General features: G+C 40.5%; 1 protein-coding gene across 1 annotated transcript in view; it reads right to left on the bottom strand.

Moving 5' to 3' along the window:
• Positions 1-26,049, bottom strand: part of ZNF335 (zinc finger protein 335) — a 168,661-nt gene that overhangs the window by 86,709 nt on the left and 55,903 nt on the right. Inside the window, exons 2-6 of the mRNA XM_053688670.1 lie at positions 8,995-10,644; positions 8,484-8,628; positions 8,254-8,325; positions 7,394-7,606; positions 3,530-3,643 (exon numbers count right to left, since the gene is read on the bottom strand). Coding sequence (XP_053544645.1) covers positions 3,530-3,643; positions 7,394-7,606; positions 8,254-8,325; positions 8,484-8,628; positions 8,995-10,629 — 2,179 coding nt within the window. The 5' untranslated portion in view covers positions 10,630-10,644. The remainder of the gene's footprint in view (positions 1-3,529; positions 3,644-7,393; positions 7,607-8,253; positions 8,326-8,483; positions 8,629-8,994; positions 10,645-26,049) is intronic.

The raw sequence follows: 26,049 nt of genomic DNA, 5'->3' as shown, positions 1-26,049 counted from the left end.
AATTTTTGCAAAAGTATACTTGATTTCATCTACTAATCTGAACATGCTAACACAGACCACAGACCCACGGGAATTAACATTATCTGTTAACAAATATTTACTTTACTTTAATGACACCAAATGTAATAAAAGGACATTAAACACTACATAAAAGCTAGATATAAGGATGTAATATGTATTCATAGCAAAGATAACGGTACACAGATATATTGTTTTCAATTTTATTGTTTAAATATTAAAGAATAAAACTTTTGTTTTTTTATAGGACAGTCTACTTGAAAATTGTTATTGTCTAAAAACATAGATATTAATTTTAATCTCTATGATTAGCTGTATTTAAGCCACTGACGACTGCCCCTTATATCAGTGCATTTTACAATCTTGCATTTTAGCCAATCAATGCTGGTTCTTGCACAACCATTATCATTCTCCATGGGAGTAAGCACACTGTTATTTATATGGCACACACGACCTAGCACTGTCTAGCAAGATTTAAAAAGCACTGAGATAAGTGGCGGCCTACTGGGGCTTAGAAGCAGGCAAACTTAGAGGTTATAAAGCTTCAGAATTAGTATTACCAGTTATTTGTAGAGCGCCAACAGATTTCGAAGTGCTATAAACATAGGTATGATATGCAAAGGTAGCATTTATAGGAGACAAATGCGTAGAAAGTCATGCTAAGACTTGCACTGTTGCAAATCACCCCTCATGAATGTGATCTATGAAACAGCTGAGCTTGTAGGTTTACATGCTGGGATCAAGGGGATGACAAAAAAGGAGGAGAGAAACTGAGGTAAGAAAGGTTAATGTGAATTGTATGCATCCCTGAACAGTAGAGTCTTAAGGAATGCTTGAAACTATGAAAACTAGGGGAGAGTCTTGTGGAGCGAGGCAGAGAGTTCCACAAAATAGGGGCCATTCTAGAGAAGATCTGTAGATGGGAATGTGAGGAGGTAACAAGAGAGGAGGTAGAGAAGGAGGTTGTGGTCAGAGCGGGACGGGAGGAAGAGAATATGAAGACGAGGTCTGAGATTTAGCGGGGGAGCATTGTTAATGAGGACCTCTGAAGAAGCGCATGAGACATGCGCGAAACATGTCAGTTAGTTTAAGCTGCCCTTGCTAAACTACTCTACAGATGAATAAAATCTATTGCACTGGCTATCTATCCGGATTTGTTCTCTTTTTCCTCATTGTTAATGAGGGCCTTAAATGCCAGAGTCAGGATTTTGTGTTTTTTTTTTTAATTTCCTTTATTGTTGAAAAAGTGCATAACAATCAGCGGAAAAACAGCACCGCTAGAAACATGACATGAAATAGTAAGTACAAATTGTACATTGCAATTCTAATACAATTCATAGCTATAATTGAGATAATAAATCATTTGTTTACTGTGACGCCAAATAGTCCTCTCATATAAACTTCATATTGACATAAAACTCCAGTTGTTGGGATTGGACATAATGATACCGCTCTAGAATCATTAATTGTGTGATGTGGTGGTCTTTCCACTCAGTTATCGTGGGGACATTCGATTTCTTCCATAATTGTGGTATCAATTGCTTAGCCCCATTTATCATTATGTATAATAGTTTTAATCTCAGTTTACATTTCAGCTTAGGAAAGTAATTAAAAAGTAATAACAACGGGTCTATCACAATCTTAAAGGATATATATTTTTCTATTTCTCTGCTAATTTCCACCCAATAATGTCTGATGTATGGACAGTTCCACCATATATGGACCATTGATCCCACTTCCCCACAACCCCTCCAGCATGTATTATCAACATTAGTGTATATCTTTGAAAGTCTAAGTGGAGTTAGGTACCATCTATATAATAGTTTCAGATTAGTTTCGGTAATACTTAGCGAAGAGGGGGTCTTTCCCATATTGGATTTTGTGTTTTATTCTGAAGGCTAGAGGAAGCCAAAGAAAGGATTGGAAGAGAGGTACAGCAGAGGATATAGACGACAGCTAGGGAGACCAGGGAGGATGGAGTTGCAATAGTCAAGGCGGGAAATGATGAGAGAGTGAAATAAAATTTTAGCTGTGTAAGGAAGTGGTGAATTTTCGAGATATTTCTAAGGTGGAAGCGACAGGAACTTGGCAAACACTGGATGTGAGGAGTGAAAGAAAGATCTGAGTGACCACAAGACATCGGGCATGTGGGGTTGGGGTGATTATGTTATTATCAACAGTTATAAAAAGATTAGGGAAATAGATTTTGGAAGGAGGGGACAAAATAAGTAGCTCAGTTGGGGTGAGATTTAGGTTAAGGTAGTATGAGGACATCCAGGATCAAATATGAGAAAGACAGTTAGTGACATGGGTTAGCAAGGAAGGGGATAGGTCTGGTGCAGAGATGTAGACTTGGGTGTCATTAGCATACAAATAATATTGAAACCTGTGGGACTTCATTACTTGGATAGCAAGGGCTTATCTAATCTATCTTTTTAAACAATTAAAATAATAAAGTAGACTATTCCCTTAATTTCTATAAAGTAATGGACACTGCCATTTGAAAACCAATTTTCTATCCTGCTGAGAACAGTTAGTCACATATGTAAAAGAGTCTTATCATAATTACTTTATCAGCTCATTTATGACTTTAATAAACTGACCTTAGCAGGGGATATTAGATAAGAAGAGAACAGGCTTTTAAATGTAGCACAACCAGGTGTGGACTGAGACCAAACAGGACACTGGGCAAAAATTATGGAAGGACTCTGCCCCATATGCCACTCCCTCAACCGCCCACCTGCGTCGGCCACATCAGGGCCCCCTAGGACAGGACTTCCAACATCATGGGCCAGGGACCCCATACTCAAGGCCCCCCATCAACAGAGCCTCCTTCCAGGGCACCCCACTCTCCAGGACCACACCCCACACTACAAGGCCCCCAGAGCAACAGACCTCTTAGTGAGACACAGGGCACCCACTCCAGGGAAAGTGCCCCACTCTGCTCACCCTTGTTTAGTTACTGCTGTCAGCATTGCTCTAGCTCTTGATCATCGGTTTCCCACCCCAGCTCAAAACCACTAGCGCAGCTGTCACATACTAAAATTTGCCTTCCTCACAGTCACAACAAAAGAGCTTGGTCATTTAACAAAATCAAACAAATAAAAAAACACAAAAAAGATACATAAAACCGATTTTAATTTTATATTAATGCAATCATTATTTACTCTAGGTTTTCATAAATGTATAATTTCCGCACGAATTTAAGCTGCACCCTGGGCAGAACTACCAGTGATGTAGCAGGTGCAGTGGCACCAGGGCCCAAATGCTGAGGGGCCCATAGCAGCCAATCTATACATAGGCGTGTGCAGAACACCCTTTATTAGTGCAGGTCTATTATCTATCTATCCTCAAAATTATACAGAGCAGCATGTATATTACAACTATTGCTTACTTTTGGGCCCAAAAAGAAAGGGTCTTTTGTTGAGTAGGCCTGCTACTGACTGGACCACACATACAATTTTCTGTATGACAAAAACAGATATAATATTTAATGATGCAGAAGGATTACCATCAGGGTCATCTATAGCTCCGGCATCCACAATATCATCCTCTTCTTCCTCCTCATCTTCATCTCTTGCCCGTGCCAGTTTGCATCCTCTGTCTTTCTTTTCATCTTTGCCACCTGAGAAACAATGAAATCAAATGTATATAGAATACTGGTTGTAATTATTATTATTATTCTTTATTTATAAAGCGCCAGCAGATTCCGCAGCGCTGTCCATGGGTACAAAGATAAAAGTACAGTACAATACAATATAAAAGACACCAGGCAAAGTTTAACAAATAAATACAGGGGGAATTGAGGGCCCTGTTCCCGTGGGAACTTACAATCTAGATGGGTAGGAGGGTGAGAAACAGGAGGTGGGGACTGCAAGGGTGGGGATGATGTTAGTGTGGAGTTAGATGAGGGCAGCTATTAGGCAAGTGGAATTAATTTGTTACTGATTTGGAGATAGGCTTCCCTGAACAAAAAGGTCTTTAGGGAGCGTTTAAAGGAGGAAAGGTTAGGGGAAAGTCTGACAGCTCGAGAAAGTGCGTTCCAGATAGTTGGTGCTGCACAAGAGAAGTCCTATTGTCTAGCATGGGGGAAGTTGATGGTAGAAGATGCAAGGAGCAGGTCATTGTTGGATCTTAGGGGGTGAGCTGGAGTATATTTGTTGATGAGTAAGGATAGATGGGGCGCAGCATTGGTAAGGGCTTTGTAGGTCAGGGTGAGAATTTTGAATTTAATTCTGCTGTGAATGGGGAGCCAGTGAAGGGACTCGCAGAGAGGTGTAGCAGATACAGAGTGACGGGAAAGGTGGATCAGCCTGGCAGAGGCATTTAGGATGGATTGAAGAGGGGAGAGGCGGGAGAGAGGGAGGCCAGTTAGTAGGTTTTTACAGTAGTCAAGCCGTGAAATTACCAGGGAGTGTATTAGCTGTTTAGTAGTTTCAGCACTCAGAAACGGACACATTTTGGAGATATTGCGTAGGTGGTTGCGACAGGATGAAGAGAGCAAATGGATGTGGGATATGAAGGACAGATTGGAGTCAACTGTAACTCCTAGGCAGCGGACTTGGGGTGATGGGGAGATAGTGGCGTCACCAACAGTGATTGAAAATTTAGAAACTGGGGTAGAATTAGAGGGGGGGGGGATTAGAAGGAGCTCAGACTTGGACATGTTGATTTTTAGGTGGTGAGAGGCCATCCAAAAAGAAATGCCAGATAAGCAGACACTGACGTGAGAGAGGACAGAAGGAGAGAGTGCAGGGGTGGATAGGTAGATCTGAGAATCATCAGCATAGAGGTGATAGTTGAAGCCATAGCTACTGATACGTTTACCCAGTGAGGAAGTATAAATAGAGAAGAGTAGAGGACCCAGAACAGAGCCTTGAGGTACTCCAACAGACAGAGGCAATGGAGAGGAGTCGCCAGCAAAGGAGACAGAAAAGGACCTATTAGAGAGATAAGAGTGAATCCAGGAGAGGACAGTGTCAGAGAGCCCAAGGGAGCTGAGAGTCCGTAGGAGAAGGAGATGGTCAATGATGTCAAAGACAGCAGACAAACCAAGTAAGATAAGTATTGAGTAGTGGCCGTTGTTTTTAGCAGAAAGAAGATAGTAACCTTGGTGAGGGCAGTCTCAGTTGAGTGTTGGGGATGGAAGCCAGATTGCAGGGGGTCAAGCAATGAGTTGTGGACAAGAAGTGGGTTAGGCCATTTGAAAACTAGTTTTTCCAAGACTTTTGAAGCTAGTGGAAGCAGTGATATGGGGCGGTTGTTTGCAGAATTGGGGTCGAGGGAGGTTTTTTTGAGGATGGGGTGACCTTTGCATGTTTGAAGGAAGATGGGAATGAACCGGTAGTAAGGGATAGGTTGAATATGTAAGTAAGAGCTGGAGTGAGGATAGTGGGCAGGTAGTGAGGTGTGAGGAAGACAATAGAGAACTCACTTCATTCTCAGTGGTTGGGGAGAAGGTGCTGAAAGTGGTTGAGGGGGTGGCAGGGGGGCGGAGATGGAAGGTTGCAGTCTTGTGTTGGGATATTACTGGGATGGCAAGTGTTTTGCTGAAAAATTAGTCTGCCAGGTCTTGAGCACTAAAGGCAGATTAAGGGGTTGAGGAATTCTATTTTTAAGTAATCTTTATGTGCACATTACAATGGTTTCACCATATTTATATTGTCAAAGCCTGTCATGATACACCCAAGAGGAGTAGTTAATACCTGGAATAGCCACCCAGCAGAGGTGGTATGGTGTCTCAGCATTGTCAGGTTTAATCTAAAATGTTCTTTCTTTTTGTAACATCTGTGTTTGCTAAAGAATGCATTGATCTAAAGTCACCACAAAGCCATTTTCAAATATATTTTGGGGAATACATTTTAGAAACTTATGTTTTAAAGGAGGCTAAATATAAAAAAAAAAAAAACTTAACCTCTTGAGCCAATCGAGCCCATAGATCAAAAATGTATGATGGGTACATAGCCCATCTTAATGTATACCGTCCGACCTTCAGGTAGCCTATGCAGTTGAGACTTGCTGTTCCTGGGCTGCAGGCATGTGTCTTCATATGGTAATGGAGCATGATCAGTGCTTGGTTACCATATGAGGACAGATTGTTAGATCATTGCAGACAGTGACACTGTCGGTGGATGGTGTAGGAGGGAAGATGGGAGAGGGGTGGGCGGCTCAGCAGTGGGAGGGAGGGATTGGACTCTACAATACAGAAAAAAAGAGATATAAGAGAGGGGAGGGACCTACATAACAATTGCAGGGAGGTGGGGGAACCCACACACTACAGAAAACAATTTAAAATAAAAAATAAATTAAGACTGGGTACTGGCAGACAGCTGGGAGGTGTCAGGTGGGAGGGTAATCCCTACATTAAAATACTTTTACCATTACCAGCTAACTAATTAACCCATTGACTGCCAGGAATTTCAGAAGTGTGGTGTGCAGATGCAATTAGTGGCCTTCTAATTACCAAAAAAAATGGTAAAGCCATGCAATTCTGCTATTTCTGAAAAAAAAGATACTAGAGAAGCTTTTAAAAACATTTGTGTAATGACTGACTGCACAAGCGTAATGTAAATTATTGCTGTGAGAGACCTAAAATTTGTGAAAAAGTAAACTTTTTTTTTTTTTTAATATGATCGAATTTTGACGTGGAAATGCATTAAATATACCAAAATGGGGCTTGCTCAAAACTTTGGGTTGTCTATTATTTTATATATATATATATATATATATATATATATATATATATATATATATATATATATATACACACATACATAAACTGTATATATATATCAAAATGAATGATGATTCCCACGGACAGTATCCGTGCTGTTCAGAAACTTCACACAGCAGGCACAGCAGGTTTTTTAAACCATTTTAATGGTAATAGAAATGAACCATAGTTTTGGCTCTCTCAGGAGCCTTTGTCAATGGTAGCCAAAACAGACACGGATGTCCTTTTTGGCTACTATTGACAAAGGCTCCTGAGAGAGCCAAAACGTTTGGTTCATTTCTATTACCATTAAAACTGATTCAAAAACCTGCTGTGCCTGCTGTGTGAAGTTTCTGAACAGCATGGATACCGTTCTTGGGAATCATCATTCATTTTGCTGTACTTGGATTTGGAAGAGCACTAGGTGGTTGTCTGATTGGAGTGTGCAGTTTCCAAACTAAAAATGCTAAAAAAATCTCTGGTATTTTTGGCAAGTTTTCCCCCTTAAATTCCTGGTACTGAAGGGGTTAATTAATGGATTTTGTGTTCCTTATTAGAAACAATGCATGCTATATATTTGTTCGTCGTATACAGAATTTGCTTTCCTTGGTGGTGAGGGGAAATCATTCATTGCCTCTGTATGCATCGTTTCAACCCTGTCACCTGTAAGGATATGACGATCTCTAATATGGCGAAGCAAAGTAGACTTGGATCCACTTTTATACTGGCACATCTTGCACTTGTAGTGCTGAACTATAACCACTTCTACCATTCCCTCCAGAGATTCAGCATCATAAACCTCTAAAGAGTCCCCAGTGGAATCACGTGATGAAGCCATCTCTCTAAGGATCACAGGATTCACACCTGGGAGACAACCTGTGGGAGATAAAAGATAGTTATATTACATAAACAGGCTCTTCAGCCATGTGATGGTGTCTACCATATCACCTCTATCCCTCTAGGCTGTTTATGTAAAGTTTTAGGAAGTTTATTTTTTTAGACCATGTACATGTACCATTTACGCAGCCATTCTTTGCACAGTATTTATGATGAGGTTTAACCAGTGATCTATAAAGTGGCATAAGAACTAGACCAACTCAGTAGCTAATTCCTTTTCCTATAAAGTCAAGAATTCTACTATCTTACCTGCTCTGCTGCTGCATTGTTTACCAAGTTTCCGATTGTTTAAAATAATAATTCCCAAGTTACATATCTATTTTGTGAAACAAAATTCAACATTATGTATTTAGTAAATTACTGATAGTAACAAAAGAGAAATGGAACTTGGGAATTATTATTTTAGACTATTTGAAATTTGGTAAACAATGCAGCAGCGCAGCAGTTACAATCAGTAGGATGTTTGACTTTTTCAATGTTTTACAGACTCTGTGACAATAGGATAAACAACATCACACATAGTAACTAGGTCAGATCCACAGGCAATGTTACATTTTAATTAGAAACATATTTTATGGCACCTGAATATAATCATATTGCTCTATTGTGTATATCATAAAACATACCCCCGGAGTCTTGCAAGATTAGGTACTGGGCAACTTCAGGGTTCCTACCATCGGTATTAGTCACATAGCAGCCTAAAGTCAAGAAAGGGTAATACAATCAGGTATGTAGAAATGATTGTGGTGGAGGGCAATCCAAACATAAAAATCATGAAAGAGGAGCACAATGTGTGAATGATTAAAACAAAGTATGTAATGCTTGCTGTTTCACTGCAGATGTTGTTTTAACTTACCTTGAATGATTTGTGGACAGATGGAATTCTGTAAGATCCGGTCTACAGAGGGGTCTGAATGAAGAAGGATGGGTCTTGGAGCCTGAGAATAAGACTGAAAGACACTGCAAACTCCAGGCACAGAGCATGAACTGGTAACCTGCTCCTGATACAATGAGACAAAGATAAAGGGATATTTGTAGGAAAAGAGAGAAACGTAGGAAAGTAATGTGATATACACAGAGATACCTTACTTATAGAACTTTAAAGAAAATGGAGAGGTATAGATCAATATCTTGGCATTCACTAAAAACTGGGACTAATAGATTTGCATTATTTTCACTAGCATATTTTAATATAACATGATAACATATAGCTCTGGGGAATTTTCAGTAGAAAGGGAGATTTTTTAATTGAATTTACTTGTATTTTCAACTATTTAATACTGCTATTTTAATTTAAAAAATATGAGAGGGAAATATAACAATGATAAGTTAAAAACGTAAAACAGAAAAAAAAACAAAGATCTTACTGAACAATGAGTGATCACATCAGAATTCCGTGGGCTATTATGATCCATGGAGGGTTCCATGCCAAGCTCTTGTTTGTTTGTATCTATAATATTAGTGCAGGTGCTTGTAGCCCACTCCTTTACATCAACATTATCCATATTTGAGCTTATGCCTCGTTTATATATTTGTATGATTTCCAGGTTTGATCTGATTTCCAGATCCTGGGTGACCATATTATTTTGGCTTTGGGTCATGGCCTGATGTTGACTACCCATAGCATCACCACTTTGCTCTAAGTCAGACTCCTGGGTAACCAAGATATCTATACTCTGTCTCATAGGATCCTGGGTTTCAATAATGTCTGAGCATTGTCTTGTGACAAGATCATGGGAATGTATCTCCTCTGGACTTTGCCTTACAGCAGGGTTATTGGTGCCTATGTTATCTGGGCTCTGTCTTATGGATTGTTTGTGGGTGCCCAGGTTTTCGAAGCTTTGTTTCAGGGCAGAATACTCAGTACTCTCATTATCTAGTCTTTTCTCCAACTTTAAGTCTTGGGTGGTTATGCTATCTGGGCTCTGTTTCAATGTAAGATCCTGGGTACACATAATGGAGAGATTTTCAATACTAATATCTGAAGATTGTGATGTGGTTGAATGATGATTGTAATAGTTTTCTGCAATTTTTATTATTGATGGATCCTTGGTGCTTGAGTTATTTATGTTCTGTTCCATGGCTGAGTCCACACAACATGTATCTGGCATTTGTCTCATTGGTGGATCATATATGTCTTTATTATTTGAGCTTTGTTTTTTGTCTAGTGCTGTATCACTCTCTGAACTTTCTTTGATATCTGTTCCTTTGGTGGACTGTTTGTGAAGTGTTTGTGTCATGCTACCTGTGCTCATTTTCAAGACCAATCCATGGTTATCAGTACTACTTGTGCCCTGAATAAATTCTGTTTCATGAACTGGATTTTGGGTGACAGTCTTCTCAGAGCTTTGTCCACTGTCTTGATCCTGGGTACATGTAATGTGGTCTTGTACAGTGCTTAATTCTTGTTTTTCTATGCTATATTTTGGTGGATTTTGTTTTATACCCAGCTCCTGACTGCCCTTATTATCTTTGTCCTTTTGCCTAACACCAAGTTGTCCAATGTCTGTATTATAACTTTCTTGATCATGACATTTGTCTAGCTCATGGCTATTCTTGATATGTGACCCTTGTGTGCACGACACCTGTGTGTTCATATTTTTGTCACAAATGTGACTCTTTTCCTCAGTACTAATTTCCTGTGGGCTATGTGTTATTTCTACCCCTAAGGTGCCAAACTTTTCTATACTCTGCCTTGTTTTTGCCTCCACACAGCCAAGATCAACTACACTCTGTTTCACATCTTTCTCTTCTTCAGCTTGGCCATCCAGTTTCATGGTTGTTTCACTACCTACTTTGTATGAGCTTAAGGTCATGCATATTTCTGATCCAGTAATATCTGGGCTCTGCCTAATGTTCACTGCATCTGTGTTTGTGATTTTAGAGGTGTTTAACTGGTTAGGGGAATCCAACTGGTTGGGTTGATCAGAGTTTTTTTCACATATGGATTCTAGCAGTGTGTCAGAAACAGCCTCTTCCATGATTCTCACTTCTATGTCCATTTCCTGAGTGCAACACTAAAGAGAGAAAGGAGTGTGAAAATATGCAAACAACTAGTAATTATCTGAAAGATTGCTATTGTCTTCATGAAATATTTTTGAATGAAGCCCCAATAAATTCTTTACACTACTCACTTTTATTTTATTTTTTTCAATCAACCCAAAGTGTTCCAGAAAAAAAATACTGACATTATAGTTAATAGAATTTAATTTATATAGCCATATGGAGCATGAAAAGAACAGCAATGTGAGTAAAGGGGTGCAGTTTACCTTGAGGTCCTGCACAATACCTCTACCAATTTATAATATATAAAGAAGACACAGCACTCACCAATTATTGCACATTCAACTCATTTTATTCCATATCAGGGAAACCATAAGCAGGCAACATTTCAGGTAACTGTAATCAATCATATTGTGCCTCATATGGACCATGTGTTAAACATTCAATGATGTTATGGAGGTTGTGCCTAGTGTACAGATGTATTACCATGCTGGTGCTGGATATCATTTGGCTTTGCTGCTTAGACAAGCAAGGGAGACTTGCCACTTTCTGGCAGCTACAACAGTGATTTTTAACCTTTTTTTTGCTGTGGCACACTTTTTTACATTAAAAAATCCTGTGGCACACCACCATCCCAAAATTTTAAAAAAATCACACATTGTAGCCTAATACAGCATATATATATATATATATATATATATATATATATATATATACACACACACACACACACACACATACTGTATGTATTGTGCTGTTATGCCATGCCTCCTACAAACTACCCCTGCACTGGGAGTAAAAAACAAGCAAAGTTTAAAAAATATGTCACACTGTTGTCAGTCTGCCGTGGCACACCTGAGGATCTCTCACAGCACACTGGTTGAAAAACACTGAGCTACAAGATTCTCCCCTTTTTTCAAGTGCTCTCCTTCTTTACCCTGGATGAAATTAGTTATTTTATCCTTAGCCCAAGATACATTAAGATTGAAGGGGGGGGGGGGTCTTTTCTTCTATCCCATTGAAGGTAAAGCCAGGTCTAAATATTTTAAAACATATGAACAACCTTTTGTCTGCAATTGTTTTCCAATAGTCAAACTCCACCGATCACTTGCCTTATTTGGAGTTTAAAGGTGCCACAGTCAGTATGTTATGATTAATTGCACTGTTTTGCAGTCTGCTAAAGCCAGTTAGGGAAAGATATGTAACATGGTTAGCCTTGAGTCAGCACTGTGCATTCCCAGCGCTAAGATTTAGAAAATCAATAATTTACAGAGCTAAATTACAAGCAAATGGGGCAAAATAAATACTTAAAATATATTGCAAAGTTGTTTTATTATGAATAACCATATTTTTTATATTAACATCTCAAGACATTTACTGTCCCTTTAATAGGAAGAAGGCATTCTATAAGAGGTGAGCGGTTACATGTAGATTATAAAAGTAAATCTTCTCTGGAAAGATAATGTTATTTATAATCTTTCTAATGTTTGCATATCAGGTATAGTATACTCTCAGGATACCCTGCTTCCAGAAACCTTACTGCAGTCAGGGACAATGGTTATTTGATCTCTTTTATCCAAGCCACTGTAAGGTCTGTTTAACATAATATTAGTCTTAGGGTCTTCTATCTAAAGGTCTCTGGGGTTGGAAGTTTATCTAAGAAATGTTGCCAGTAGTATGAAGCTGCTGTTGGAATTCTGTAATGGCAGTTCCATTAAGACAGCCTGTATTTAAATCTTTGAAGGAGATGCATACATTACAATAGGACAGGGGTTGACAAATCTCTTTAAAATGTAGAAGCCAGTAAGAATATTTAGGAGCCAGATATACGTTTAGGACACATCATGGTATATGGATATAGATATATGGAGAATAACCCCAAAAGGAGAAGGTAAAATTTTAGGTGCCAGTGGCTCCCTGGCTCCTAGGTTTGTTGAGCTCTGCAATAGAGATCACAAAAAATAGCAATTTAAAAATCAAATGAAAATAATAAGTTACATTGTGAAAAAAGGCACATTAAAAAAAAAATTGTACTGTTAAATCGAATTAAAAATCATAAAGACACAGTTCTGCAAAAATTGTATTTGATGGAAAAAATGTAATTTAATATACACGGTAGAGACTGTAATGAAACTGCATCACAATTGCAAAAAAAAAAAAAACAATGCAAAATTCACTTAAAAAGTAAATTTATGCTTACCTGATAAATTAATTTCTTCTATGATACGACGAGTCCACGGATTCATCCTTTACTTGTGGGATATTATCCTCCTGCTAACAGGAAGTGGCAAAGAGCACCACAGCAGAGCAGTCTATATAGCTCCTCCCTTGACTCCACTCCCCAGTCATTCAACCGAAGGTATAGGAAGAAAAAGGAGAAACTAAAAGGTGCAGAGGTGACTGAAGTTTTAAATCAAAAAAATATAATCTGTCTAAAAATGACAGGGCGGGCCGTGGACTCGTCATATCATAGAAGAAATCAATTTATCAGGTAAGCATAAATTTACTTTTCTTCTATAAGATACGAGTCCACGGATTCATCCTTTACTTGTGGGATACAATACCAAAGCTACAGGACACGGATGAACGGAAGGGACAAGACAGATACCTAAACAGAAGGCACCACTGCTTGAATAACTTTTCTCCCAAAAATAGCCTCCGAAGAAGCAAATGTATCAAATTTGTAAAATTTGGAAAAGGTATGAAGGGAAGACCAAGTCGCAGCCTTACAAATCTGTTCAACAGAAGCATCGTTTTTAAAAGCCCATGTGGAAGCCACCGCTCTAGTAGAATGAGCTGTCCAGTAGTCTCGTATCCAAACAGATGATGCTTTTCAGCCAAAAAGAAAGAGGTAGCCGTAGCTTTTTGACCTCTACATTTTCCAGAATAGACAACAAACAGAGAAGATGTGTGACGGAAATCTTTTGTCGCTTGGAAGTAAAACTTCAAAGCACGAACCACGTCCAAGTTATGTAACAGACGCTCCTTCTTAGAGGAAGGATTAGGACACAGGGAAGGAACAACAATTTCCTGATTAATATTCTTATTAGAAACAACCTTAGGAAGTAATCAAGGTTTGGTATGCAAAACCACCTTATCAGAATGGAAAACAAGATAAGACGAGTAGCATTGCAATGCAGATAGTTCAGAAACTCTTCGAGCCGAAGAGATAGCAACTAAAAACAGAACTTTCCAAGATAGAAGCTTAATATCTATGGAATGCATAGGTTCAAACGGAACCCCTTGAAGAACTTTAAGAACTAAATTCAAACTCCATAGCGGAGCAACAGGTTTAAACAGAGGCTTAATTCTAACCAAAGCCTGACAAAACGACTGAACGTCTGGAACATCTGCCCGACGTTTGTGCAGTAAAATTGATAAAGCAGATATCTGTCCCTTTAAGGAACTAGCTGATAATCCCTTCTCCAATCCTTCTTGGAGAAAGGACAAAATCCTAGGAATCCTGATCTAACTCCATGAGTAGCCTTTGGATTCGCACCAATAAAGATATTTACACCATATCTTATGGTAAATTTTCCTAGTGACAGGCTTTTGAGCCTGAATCAAGGTATCTATGACCGACTCAGAGAATCCCCGCTTAGATAAAATCAAGCGTTCAATCTCCAGGCAGTCAGCCGCAGAGAAACTAGATTTGGATGTTGGAATGGACCTTGAATGAGAAGGTCCTGTCTCAGTGGCAGTTTCCACGGTGGCAGAGATGACATTTCCACCAGGTCTGCATACCAAGTCCTGCGTGGCCACTCAGGTGCTATTAAAATTACCGAAGCCCTCTCCTGTTTGATTCTGGCAATCAGACGAGGAAGGAGAGGAAAAGAAGGAAACACATAAGCCAGGTTGAACGACCAAGGTACTGCTAGGGCATCTAACAGTACTGCTTGGGGATCCCTCGATCTGGACCCGTAACAAGGAAGTTTGGCATTCTGATGAGATGCTATCAGATCCAATTCTGGTGTGCCCCATTGATGAATCAATGGTGCAAACACCTCCGGATGGAGCTCCCACTCCCCCGGATGAAAAGTCTGTCAACTTAGAAAATCCGCTTCCCAGTTCTCCCCTCCTGGGATATAGATTGCTGATAGATGGCAAGAGTGAGTCTCTGCCCATCAAATTTTTTTGGAAACCTCTATCATCGCTAGAGAACTCTTTGTTCCCCCTTGATGATTGATATATGCTACAGTCATGATATTGTCCGACTGGAATCTTATGAATTTGGCCGAAGCCAGCTGAGGCCACGCCTGAAGCGCATTGAATATTGCTCTCAGTTCTAGAAAATTTATTGGAAGAAGAGCCTCTTCCTGAGTCCACACACCCTGTGCCTTCAGGGAATTCCAGACTGCAACCCAGCCCAATAGGCTGGCGTCTGTCGTCACTATGACCCATGCTGGCCTGCGGAAACACATTCCCTGGGACAGATGATCCTGTGACAACCACCAAAGAAAAGAGTCTCTGGTCTCTTGATCCAGATTTATCTGAGGAGATAAATTTGCATAGTCCCCATTCCACTGTCTGAGCATGCATAGTTGCAGTGGTCTGAGATGCAAGCGAGCAAACGGAACTATGTCCATTGTTGCCGCTACCATTAGTCCAATTACCATCATACACTGAGCCACAGACGGCCGAGGAATGGAATGAAGTGCTCGGCAAGTGGTTAAGATCTTTGATTTTTTTACCTCCGTCGGAAAAATTTTCATGTCTACCGACTCAATCAGAGTTCCCAGAAATGGAACTCTTGTGAGAGGGATAAGTGAACTCTTGTCCAGAAGATACCCCTGGGTCACGATTTCTAAAGCCCAGGAATCCTGAACGTCTCTTGCCCAAGCCTGTGCGAAGAGAGAAAGTCTGCCCCCTACTAGATCCGGTCCCGGATCGGGGGCTGCCCCTTCATGCTGTCTTGGTAGCAGCAGCGGGCTTCTTGGCCTGTTTACATTTATTCCAGGTCTGGTTAGGTCTCCAGACTGACTTGGATTGAGCAAAATTCCCCTCCTGCTTTGTGGCAGGGGAGGAGGTAGAGGGGCCACCTTTGTAGTTTCGAAAGGAACGAAAATTATTTTGTTTGGCCCTCATTCTATTTGTCTTACCCTGAGGAAGGGCATGGCCTTTTCCTCCAGTGATGTCGGAAATGATCTACTTCAGTTCAGGCCCGAATAGGGTCTTACCCTTGAAAGGAATAGCTAATAGCTTAGATTTTAATGACACATCAGCAGACCAGGACTTAAGCCATAACGCTCTACGCGCTAAAATGGCAAAACCTGAATTCTTTACCGTTAATTTAGCCAGTTGAAAAGCGGCATCTGTAATAAAAGAAATAGCTAGTTTGAGAGCCTTAATTCTATCTAAAATATCATCTAATGTGATCTCAATCTTAAGAGCCTCGAACCAAAAAGCAGCTGCAGTAGTTACAGGAACAATGCACGCTATAGGTTGCAGAAGAAAACCCTGATGAATAAATATTTTCTTTAGAAGACCCTCTAATTTTGTATCCATAGGATCTTTGAAAGCACAACTGTCCTCAATAGGTATAGTTGTACGTTTAGCCAGGGTAGAAATAGCTCCCTCCACCTTAGGGACCGTCTGCCACGAATCCCGAATGGTGTCAGATATGGGAAACATTTTCTTAAAAGTAGGAGGGGGAGAGAACGGAATGCCTGATCTATCCCATTCCTTAGTAACAATGTCCGAAATCCTCTTAGGGACTGGAAAAACATTAGTGTAAGTAGGAACCTCTAGATATCTATCCATTTTACACAATTTCTCTGGTGGAATTACAATAGCTTAAACTTAAAAGCCGTCATATCTGAGTCTGTTTGAGGGAACATCTTTCCTGAATCAGAAAGCTCTCCCTCAGACAGCAATTCCCCCACTCCCAATTCAGAACATTGTGAGGGTACATCGGAGAAGGCTAATAAAGCGTCAGAGAGCTCAGCATTTACTCTCATACCGGACCTACTGCGCTTCCCCTGCAAACCAGGCAGTTTAGATAATACCCCCGTGAGGGTAGTAGACATAACTGCGGCCATATCTTGCAGGGTGAAAGAATTAGACGCACTAGAAGTACTTGGCGTTGCTTGTGCGGGCGTTAAAGGTTGTGACACTTGGGGAGAAGTAGATGGCATAACCTGATTCTCTTCTGACTGAGAATCATCCTGAGACATACTTTTATCAGCTAAAATATGTTCTTTGCAATGTAAGGCCCTTTCAGTACACGAGGGACACATTTTAAGTGGGGGTTCCACAATGGCTTCTAAACACATGGAACATTGGCTTTCCTCAATGTCAGACATGTTAAAAACAGGCTAGCAATGACCACAAACAGGCTTGAAAACACTTTATTTAGTGAAAAAAATAACAATCTGAAAAAACGATACTGCGCCTTTAAGAGAAAAAAAGCATACAATTTTTCCAAAACTGCTTGAAAACAATAAAATTATCCCAATTTTATGATAGAAGCATCCCAACTTTGCAGCTAAGTTTGCCCCAAAAGGAAAGGAATACTTAACCCTTACCAGAAAAAAAACGGAATACAATAAAACGTTTATTTCAATAAAAAAAAACCTCCACCTCGCCACAGCCCTGCTGTGGCTCCTACCTGCCCTCGGGGGTCTGTAAAATCGGATAAAACCTTTGATTTGGCCCAATACTGCTCACAAGGGCCCACCGGAGTTGGAGCTTGCTGTTTGCCTGGGAAAAACAACTGCGCAACTGAGGCGCGAAAATAGGCCCCACCCATCTCACTCGATGTCTCACAGCCTAAAATAACCGCACAAGAGCGGTCTAAAACCTAGCCATGTGGGTTCATATACCCATAAATGAAGCCATGTGTACCCTCTTATCTCAATAAAGCATAAAAAACGTCTCTCATAAAAAACGTTACTTGCACTCCCATTAATGTAAACGTTTGCCCACAAACAATCCAACATCAATGTCAACCATTTTTTTTTTTATAGCCCATATATGCAAGCTCAGTAATACCCCTCTTTATACTTTAGGATTACTGCTTACCCTCTCCGTCATGGGGATACTGTCAGCCAATTCTGAAATAACACAGTCTCTCCAGAAAAAAATGACTGAACATACCTCACTGCTTATAGCATGAAAAACGTTCCTCACACTGAAGTTTCTTAAGTACTCCTCAGCCATTCTGTGGGAACTGCTCTGGATCTTAGTAACAACTGCTAAGATCATCAGCCTCCAGGCAGAAGTCTTCATCCATCTGCTGCCTGAGGGAAAATAGTACACACCGGTACCATTTAAAATAAAAAACTCTTGCTTGAAGAAAATAAAAACTAACATTTTATCACCTCTTTCACTTTACCCTTCCTATTACTTAGAGTAGGCAAAGAGAATGACTCGGGGGTGGAGTCAAGGGAGGAGCTATATAGACAGCTCTGCTGTGGTGCTCTTTGCCACTTCCTGTTAGCAGGAGGATAATATCCCACAAGTAAAGGATGAATCCGTGGACTCGTCGTATCTTATAGAAGAAAGTACATTTTCCTTCCCAATACATCATGTGACAGCCATTAGCCAATCACATAATGCATAGATGTATATTCTGTGAATCCTTGCACGTGCTTAGTGAAGCTGGTACCTCAGAAAGTGTGCACATTTAGATAATGGAAGTGAATTGTAAGCGCCGTTGGCTTCAGTACAGCCAAACGGCTAGGACGTTCCATGTTGTCCTAACGGTGCTAAAGCCCAGCACAGTTAGGACGGCATGGAACGCCCTAACATCGGGAAAGGGTTAAAATTGTGTGCTCTATCTGAACAATGAAAGTTTAATTTTGACTTTAGTTTCCCTTTAAGTGTGACCTCAGGGTGTGACCAGGACAAGAAGGATGTCTCTGATGAAAAGTCATAGCAAACGAGCAGTGTTGGTTACTGGCTCCCAGGACATTCTTCCATACCATAGCCATTTAATAAAAAATATTTATATATATATATATAAAAAGAAAATGATTACCTGTTAAAACACAAACAATAATAAATCAAACAAAAAATAATGTGTTAGTGCAAAAAGGATATGTCCAAAAAAGTCAATTGGAGATTAAGAGCCAACTCCAAATGTGCATATGTGATCCCAGGGATTACTTCTCAGTGGAAACAAATACTGCAGTTGAACTCCAAGGGTTAACCTCAAATAAAACAGATAAATGCTGCCAATAGTGAAGTCCTGTGAGACTACAGGGTTAATTCACATGTAAGTTGTATACTCACATGCTGCAGAGCTTCACATCAAGCTCTAGATATAAACGCAATAGGAAACTCCAACAGGAGCAGGTAGAAGTGAAACCAATTTATTAAAACGTGTTTAAAATCACAGGGGTTTACAGAGAACAAACACAGCTAGAACATCCGTATATTGCACAGACTGTATACTGTATTGTAAACAATGTCTATGATTACGATCCTTGAAAAAGCCAAACTATTTGGTGAAACGATTGTCGGATTTAAGCGCGTGACATCACGTTGTGGGTGGAGTCCAACCGTCAAACTGTAATCATAGACATTGTTTACAATATACAGATGTTCTGCAGCCTTTTTTTCCACTGAGAAGTAATCCCTGGGATCACATATGCACATTTGGAGTTGGCACTTAATGTCCAATTGACTTTTTTGGACATATCCTTTTAGCACTATAATATTGAGATAGATAAATAGATAGATAGATAGATAGATAGACATATAGATATACATATGTCTATTTGGCTGAATATTGAGAGCATACTCTCTATATCAGTTGTTGTGCCCACAAAAAACAGTTCATCCTTTAATACGCCAGAAAGACCCAAACAAACTGATCTAGGAATGCAGAAGCATTCCAGTTAGTATCACTGGTAATGCAACGAAAATCAGACAGACATACATCAATAGGCCTTTTCCCTTGCAGTAAAGCTCTCAAAGCATTTTGGACAGAAGTGGCATGATGGGGGATCATAATACAATATACTAATACCATTAACAAAAGAGTAATAAGTATCTTACTCTTATGAGTCCAAATCTGTGGCTCACCTGTTAGGCTACAGACTTTGCACTGCAATTTCATTAATAAGTCACTGGCTTATCTGAGAACAGGATTTGTAATAAAGGTACAAAATCACTGTCTGTCACCATCAAACCTCTCTGGAAATGGTCAATTTCGTTTTGTGGAAATTAAATGTCCAAGTTGTACTCCTAAACCAACAGGCAAACTAGGCACATCAGTGGCAGATGAAGGCATTGCAGGGAAGTGTTAGAGACTTCTACAGCAGAATGTGACTGAGCCTAATGTCCTTCAGCTCACTGTAGCAAATTCAACTGAGAGGCTTGTAGCTCTTACATGGTGTGTCAGGGCAGTAAGTAGCTGAGAATACTAACACTTGCTAGATCCACTGGATCCATCTGGGCTTGGTTGTTATATAAGGTAAATAGGTTGTTCCCTTGTTGGGACCAACTCTGCAGTAGAAGTGTTGCAGGTACAGGGCTGAAACCTACTTGAATCAGCTTCCAAAAGACAGTGCACACCAGTGGTCAGGAGATGAACTGAAGTGTAGTCAGTAGTCAGGGCAGGGTTCATCAGTGGGTAAGCAGATTGAAATAAATCATCAAAACAACAAAAGAAGATTACAAAAAGGTAAATAACCTTAGGTCAGCGGACAGATAATAAGTCCACAGACAAGGGTTTGGCAAAGAACATAAACCAGAAAACACGCTAGGGCCAGAAACAAGAACGCCAGGACTTCCATAAAGAATAACAAGGCCTTTTAACACCTCTCTCAAATGTCTTGGCGACAAAACACCTGCAACATCACAAGGTCCAGATCACAAATAGCGCTACGCTAAACTTAGCAACTACCTGAATCTGACTTCCTTGGGTGGAAACATACAGCTCTGATTGTTTGCAGCGCTAACCCAAAGCCATTTAACTAGGCCCCGGACTTAAGTTGCTATTCTAACTTGAAATTTAGCACGCTCCTGGATTCTCCTCACAGCCCAGCAGCCAGACTTAGCTTGGTCCCTAGCATGCTCATGACAAGTACAATACTGATGGGTGCGTGAGAAGGGTTTACAATGACTCATTCAAGGTAGGAATATAGAAATGTCTACAGGATTTATACAAAACTAAGCATACCCTCATGATCTTTTGCTTAAAAGGTGATTCATCTGTCTGCTTGTTTTTAATGTACAAGAGCAAATTTACTTCCTCATTTTTTTATTTTTGTTAAAATGGAGAATTTTTAAGATACTGTATGTATATATTTCATTCATGGCCTTTCAAAATATTGCCTAAAACAGCCCTGTTGACTTTAGACCTTGATAAAATAAAAGCATTAGAAGAGTTGATATTGTTTTACATACCGAGTTAAAGGAGCTTAGGATTTATGCACTCTCTTTTGTATTCAGTCTCATTAACAAAAGGTTTTTATGTGGCTGATACACATTTATGTTCAGCTACCCTAAACTATGAGATGGTATTTTTTTGTAGGATCTAATGATATTAGAGGCCAGTTTCACCAAATATACCCTGAATGAAAATAGCCATTTCAAAGATATATATTTTTCTTTCATACAGGTGTTGAGAGTCCATGATCCATTACTTATGGGAATTACTCTTCTCTACCACTAGCAGGAGGCAAAGAGTCCCAAACCCCAAGAGCTCTATAAAACCCCTCTCAACTCACAGATACCTTAGTCTTGACTTTGCCTACGCTGGAGGTGGTTGAAAAATGAATCTGTGCATGTGATTCCTCAGATAAAGGGGTATTCAGTCTATGTTGAGGACCGGTTCCCCTCAGAGTAAAGTGCTTCTCAGAGTAATGTATTTGGGGTATGGTTTATGATCCAATGGTTTAACCTCATGATAAATCCTTTATCAACAATCTGTAATCAGTTGCAGGGATGTGTCTTCTGCCGCACATTATAGATCTACATTATACACCTATTGCATAATATCTGCTGATGTGTTTTAGTACTGGTTTGGCTGTCTGCTATTTGTTTGATAGAGGATGAGTGTCTATGGGTAAGTATATTTTATTTTAACATATAGACACTCATTTTAGCTACTTTATGAGCACTTTTAAATTTTAAAAGTTGTATCTATATATGTAATTATATATGGCCCTGGGACAGATCCTTAAATATTCCCTCGCTTTTGCACATGGCTGGTTTTTGGGGTGCTTAGTTTTTCGCACAGCAAAATTGCGCACGTCGGGTTTATGCTCTTCAGGTTAGGGCACATCACCTTGGTCTGTTAGGAGGTGTCGGGTTAGCACACATCTTTAGTTTTTCTGTGTGTTGGAGTACGCGTGTGAAGTTAGTGTACGGTTATGCACACATCTGGTTTTTGGCACAGTTTTCTCCTATTTAAACTGTAAGTAGTTTGGAGCGTGTTCGGAAGTAATGTTTTTTTACTCTGCTCAGCATTACGCATTGTTAAAAGCACTTAGGTGGGGGTAAATGGTTTCATTTCCTCAAAAGTTTTTTTTAAGGGTTTTAATAGTGCTTATTGCATTGCTTTGCCATATGCTATAATGGAGCAGCAGGTTTCTGTCCCTAAATATACCCTAGAAACTGAGGCTCCTGAACACCTTTCTATCATTTATAGGTGTGCTTATTGTAAAAAAAAGCTGAGATTCCCTCCTCAGCTCATTTATGTGGCTCATGTTTACAGACCAATCTAATGCTGTGATTTTTGGGTTCTAATCCACCTATTCTTTGTTCATTACAGGTTAATGCAGAGGTGGTGCTACTGCCATGAAAACCTTTATCAATGCTGCAGTATCCGAGGCTTTGGATGCTCTCCTGTCGTCAAATAAGCGTAAAAGGTCAGTCCAGATTTTACCTTCTACAAGTACTTGTGTCTTCAGATGTTGAAGTTTCCTCTAAGAATCAGGATTCCTTATCTGAAGTTGAACCTGATATTTCCTCTCTTTTGTTTAACACATTTGTTCTCTTTTTAAAAGAAGTCTTGATTACTTTAGGGGTTAAAGATCCTAAAGCTTCTGATAATAAACCTTGTAATTGATTAAATTTAGTTTTTTTTTTTTTTTTTTTCTTTTAAAGCTTTTTATTGAGGAATATGCATCACAACAAATATTACAACATAAATGTCCAGGAACTATACATGTATACATACAATACTTTTGTTGTAGCAACATCGTGAGTATATACACTATTGGTGAACTAAAACATCTGGAATGAGCATATCAGAATTAAAATATAATGACATTTACATAAACCTCATTTTCAGTTATTATGAACAAACCTAAATATAGGGACCAGGGTAAAATTCCAGTCCCATACATGAACACAACTTTCTATAATCTTCGTAGAGTCAGTTCAGAAATGCCTTTCAACCCACTTCTACTAGTGACCCTAATGCGGATTCCCAGGCGGGGGAGATTTTCCTTAAGAGGGTGGAGAGGGGGGGGGGGGGGGAGAGAGACACGGGTTAGGGCAGAGCATATTATAGGAGGGGGGGGGGGGTAGAGGGGATGGGGGAGTGGGATAGGGGAGAGGAGGAGGATGGTCAGGCTTTGACAGTAAATTCAAAAAGGCGGGAGTCGTCAATTATCCTCCACATTATAACTAGGTATGAGAGATTAAATGCGTTAAAGTGGGTGGTCGGGGATTATCTCATGTCTACATGTTTAACTATGACTTCCCTGGTAAGTAAACCAAGGCTCCCAGATCTGCCAATATAGGTCTTCTTTGTCCATATTAAAATAGAAACTTTGTTCCATTTTGGCGTACATCTGTATTATGGATGTAACAGTTGAAATATCTGGAGGGATGGCCTGCTTCCAGGCCCTTGCTATTGCCAGTTTCATGGCCGCTAGGACAAAGATGATCAGTTTGGAAACATGGGTTGGAACGCTTCTTGGAAAGATGTGCAGAAGAGCTATTGCGGGGGTGAGTGGGATAGAGAGCCCCAAGTTGGTACAGAGGTTAGCTATCTGACCCCACATGGGTGCAAGTGTTGGGCAGTCCCACCATACGTGTATATCTGAGCCTCTTTGCATGCATTCTCTCCAGCACAAAGGAGACGTTGTAGGAAACATTTGTGACAGTCTCGAGGGGGTGTAGTACCATTTCAGAAATAGCTTCATGTAGGCCTCCAAGGTGTTTGCACAGTGAACCGTCTTTTTAGTTAATGTCATAGCTGTGCGTAGGTCCTTATCTGTAATTGGTCTGGATAGGTCTCCCTCCCAGGCCCTTAGTTGCCAGGGTCTGTCTCTGTTAGTGGACATCTGTAGGAGGTCATAGTGAAACGATATGAGTCTAGGAGTTTTGATTGGAAGCTGCCACAGTTTTTCCCAGTTAGTCAGGGGTCTATTTAGGGTCTTGGTGAATCCCCAGGATGTCATAAAAGTGTAAAGTCTCGAGTATTCAAAAGAGACCCAAAGAGGGGGTTCTGGGATAATTGTTCCGATAGTATGTGGAGGGAGTAGAGTACCCGCGGGGTATAAGTGGGAAATCGAATGCAGGCCCCACTCACACCATTGTAGGACATGTGTGTCAGGTAGAGCTGTCAGCAAAGCTGACAGGGAATGAATGGGGGACGGATGTGGGGCAATGTCGCGTAGGTTTCTAAGGTGATGCCAAACTTTTAGAGTATCTCTAACGATGGCGTTTTTTAGTCCCAGATCATTAAGGCAGTGGCTAGGGATCCAGGGTAGGTCCGCTAGCTCTAAGCCCAAAGGAAGGGCTAGTGCTTCTATATTTTTCCATCCCTGCGGTTCTCCTTTATTCGCCCATGCCATGATATGTGATAACCTGGTTGCTTCATAGTAACCACGTATGCTAGGCATTGCAACCCCTCCATGTTCATATTTGTTTTGTAATATTTTCGCCGCAATCCGAGGCTTAGATTTGCCCCAAATATAGCGTTGTCCAAGAGATTGGAGCTGGTCTATTAAAGCATTGGGGACATTTAGTGGGATGCAACGAAAATAATATAGGATTTTAGGCAAGATCGTCATCTTAAAAGATGCAATACGACCCAGCCACGAAATTTCTTTAAGACTCCAGGAAGAGGTGAGCTCAGTGACCACTCTAATAAGATCTGTGTAGTTAACATTGATCACCATTTTCGGATCCGGACCAAGTTGTACCCCCAGGTGTCGAATAGTGGTTTGTGACCATCGGAAGGAGTATGATGTTTGTAATACATCCAATTCAAAGGTTGGAATGCATACCGGCAGAGCCTCCGTTTTGGAGACGTTAACTTTGTAGTAGCTGTGAGCTCCAAACTCGGCGACAATATCAAAAAGTGCCGGCAAGGAGCCTATTGGGTTCGTTAGGAATAGTGTCACATCATCCGCGTATAATGCTATCTTCACAGCCTCACTGCCAAGTTGGACACCTCTGATTGCGCGTGATTGCCTAATAGCCTGAGCCAAAGGTTCAATGGCCATGGAGAAAATTAGGGGTGACAGAGGGCATCCTTGCCTAGTGCCATTAGTGATATGAATGGTCGGAGAAGCAAATCCCAGACCTCTAACCGTTGCAGAGGGGTGTGAGTATAGGGCTTGTATTGCCGTGATCACTACATCAGGTATGCCAAATTGGGCGAGCGTGTACCACAAGTATTCCCATCTGACCCTGTCAAACGCTTTCTCTGCGTCTAGTGACAGGGCCAGCATGGGTAACCTCAGCCGGGATGACTCTGTAAGTATGTTCAACATTTTCCGAGAGTTGTCTGGGCCTTCCCTACCGAACGTGAACCCGACCTGATCCGTGTGGATCACCTTTGGAAGTAAGCTATTAAGGCGGTTAGCCCATAGTTTCGCATAAAGTTTAACATCGCCATTTATTAATGAGATTGGTCTATAACTCGTACATAACGAGGGGTCTTTGTCCGGTTTAGGGATGGGCAGGATCACTGCCTGTAAAAATTCTTTATGAAATGAACCTGCCTCTCGGGCTTCACAGAAGACCCTTAGGAGGATCTTGTTTAGTTCCGTTTTGAACAGTTTGTAAAAGGCTGCCGGGAAGCCATCAGGACCTGGAGCTTTGTTATTCTGAGTATGCTTAATGGCTAGGTTAAGTTCCGTGAGGGAGAATGGGGCTTTAAGTGCCTCTCTATCATCCTCTGGGAGAGTTGGCAAACCTAGGCCCTGCAGAAAGTCCATAACCTCCTGTGCGGAGGATTCCTTGTTAGCCATTGAAGGCTTAAGATGATATAGGTCAGAGTAGTAGGACGCAAACGTCTCTCCAATTTCTTTGGGTGAGGAGACCGAGGTAGTGTCTCTTTTGAGTGACAGAATTCTAGCTGCCGCTGTTCTGCCTTTTAATTTGTGAGCAAGAAGGGTCGAGGCCTTGTTGCTTTGACAGTACATCAGCTGTCGGAATCGGGCATAGGAGTCTTTAACTCTCTGCAGTTCCCTATCTGCCAGTTGTGCTCTTAGTTTCCCAATTTTATC

Source organism: Bombina bombina, chromosome 1 (genome assembly GCF_027579735.1).
Source record: "Bombina bombina isolate aBomBom1 chromosome 1, aBomBom1.pri, whole genome shotgun sequence".
NCBI lineage: Eukaryota > Metazoa > Chordata > Amphibia > Anura > Bombinatoridae > Bombina > Bombina bombina.
This window is presented reverse-complemented; position numbering and strand designations above follow the sequence as displayed.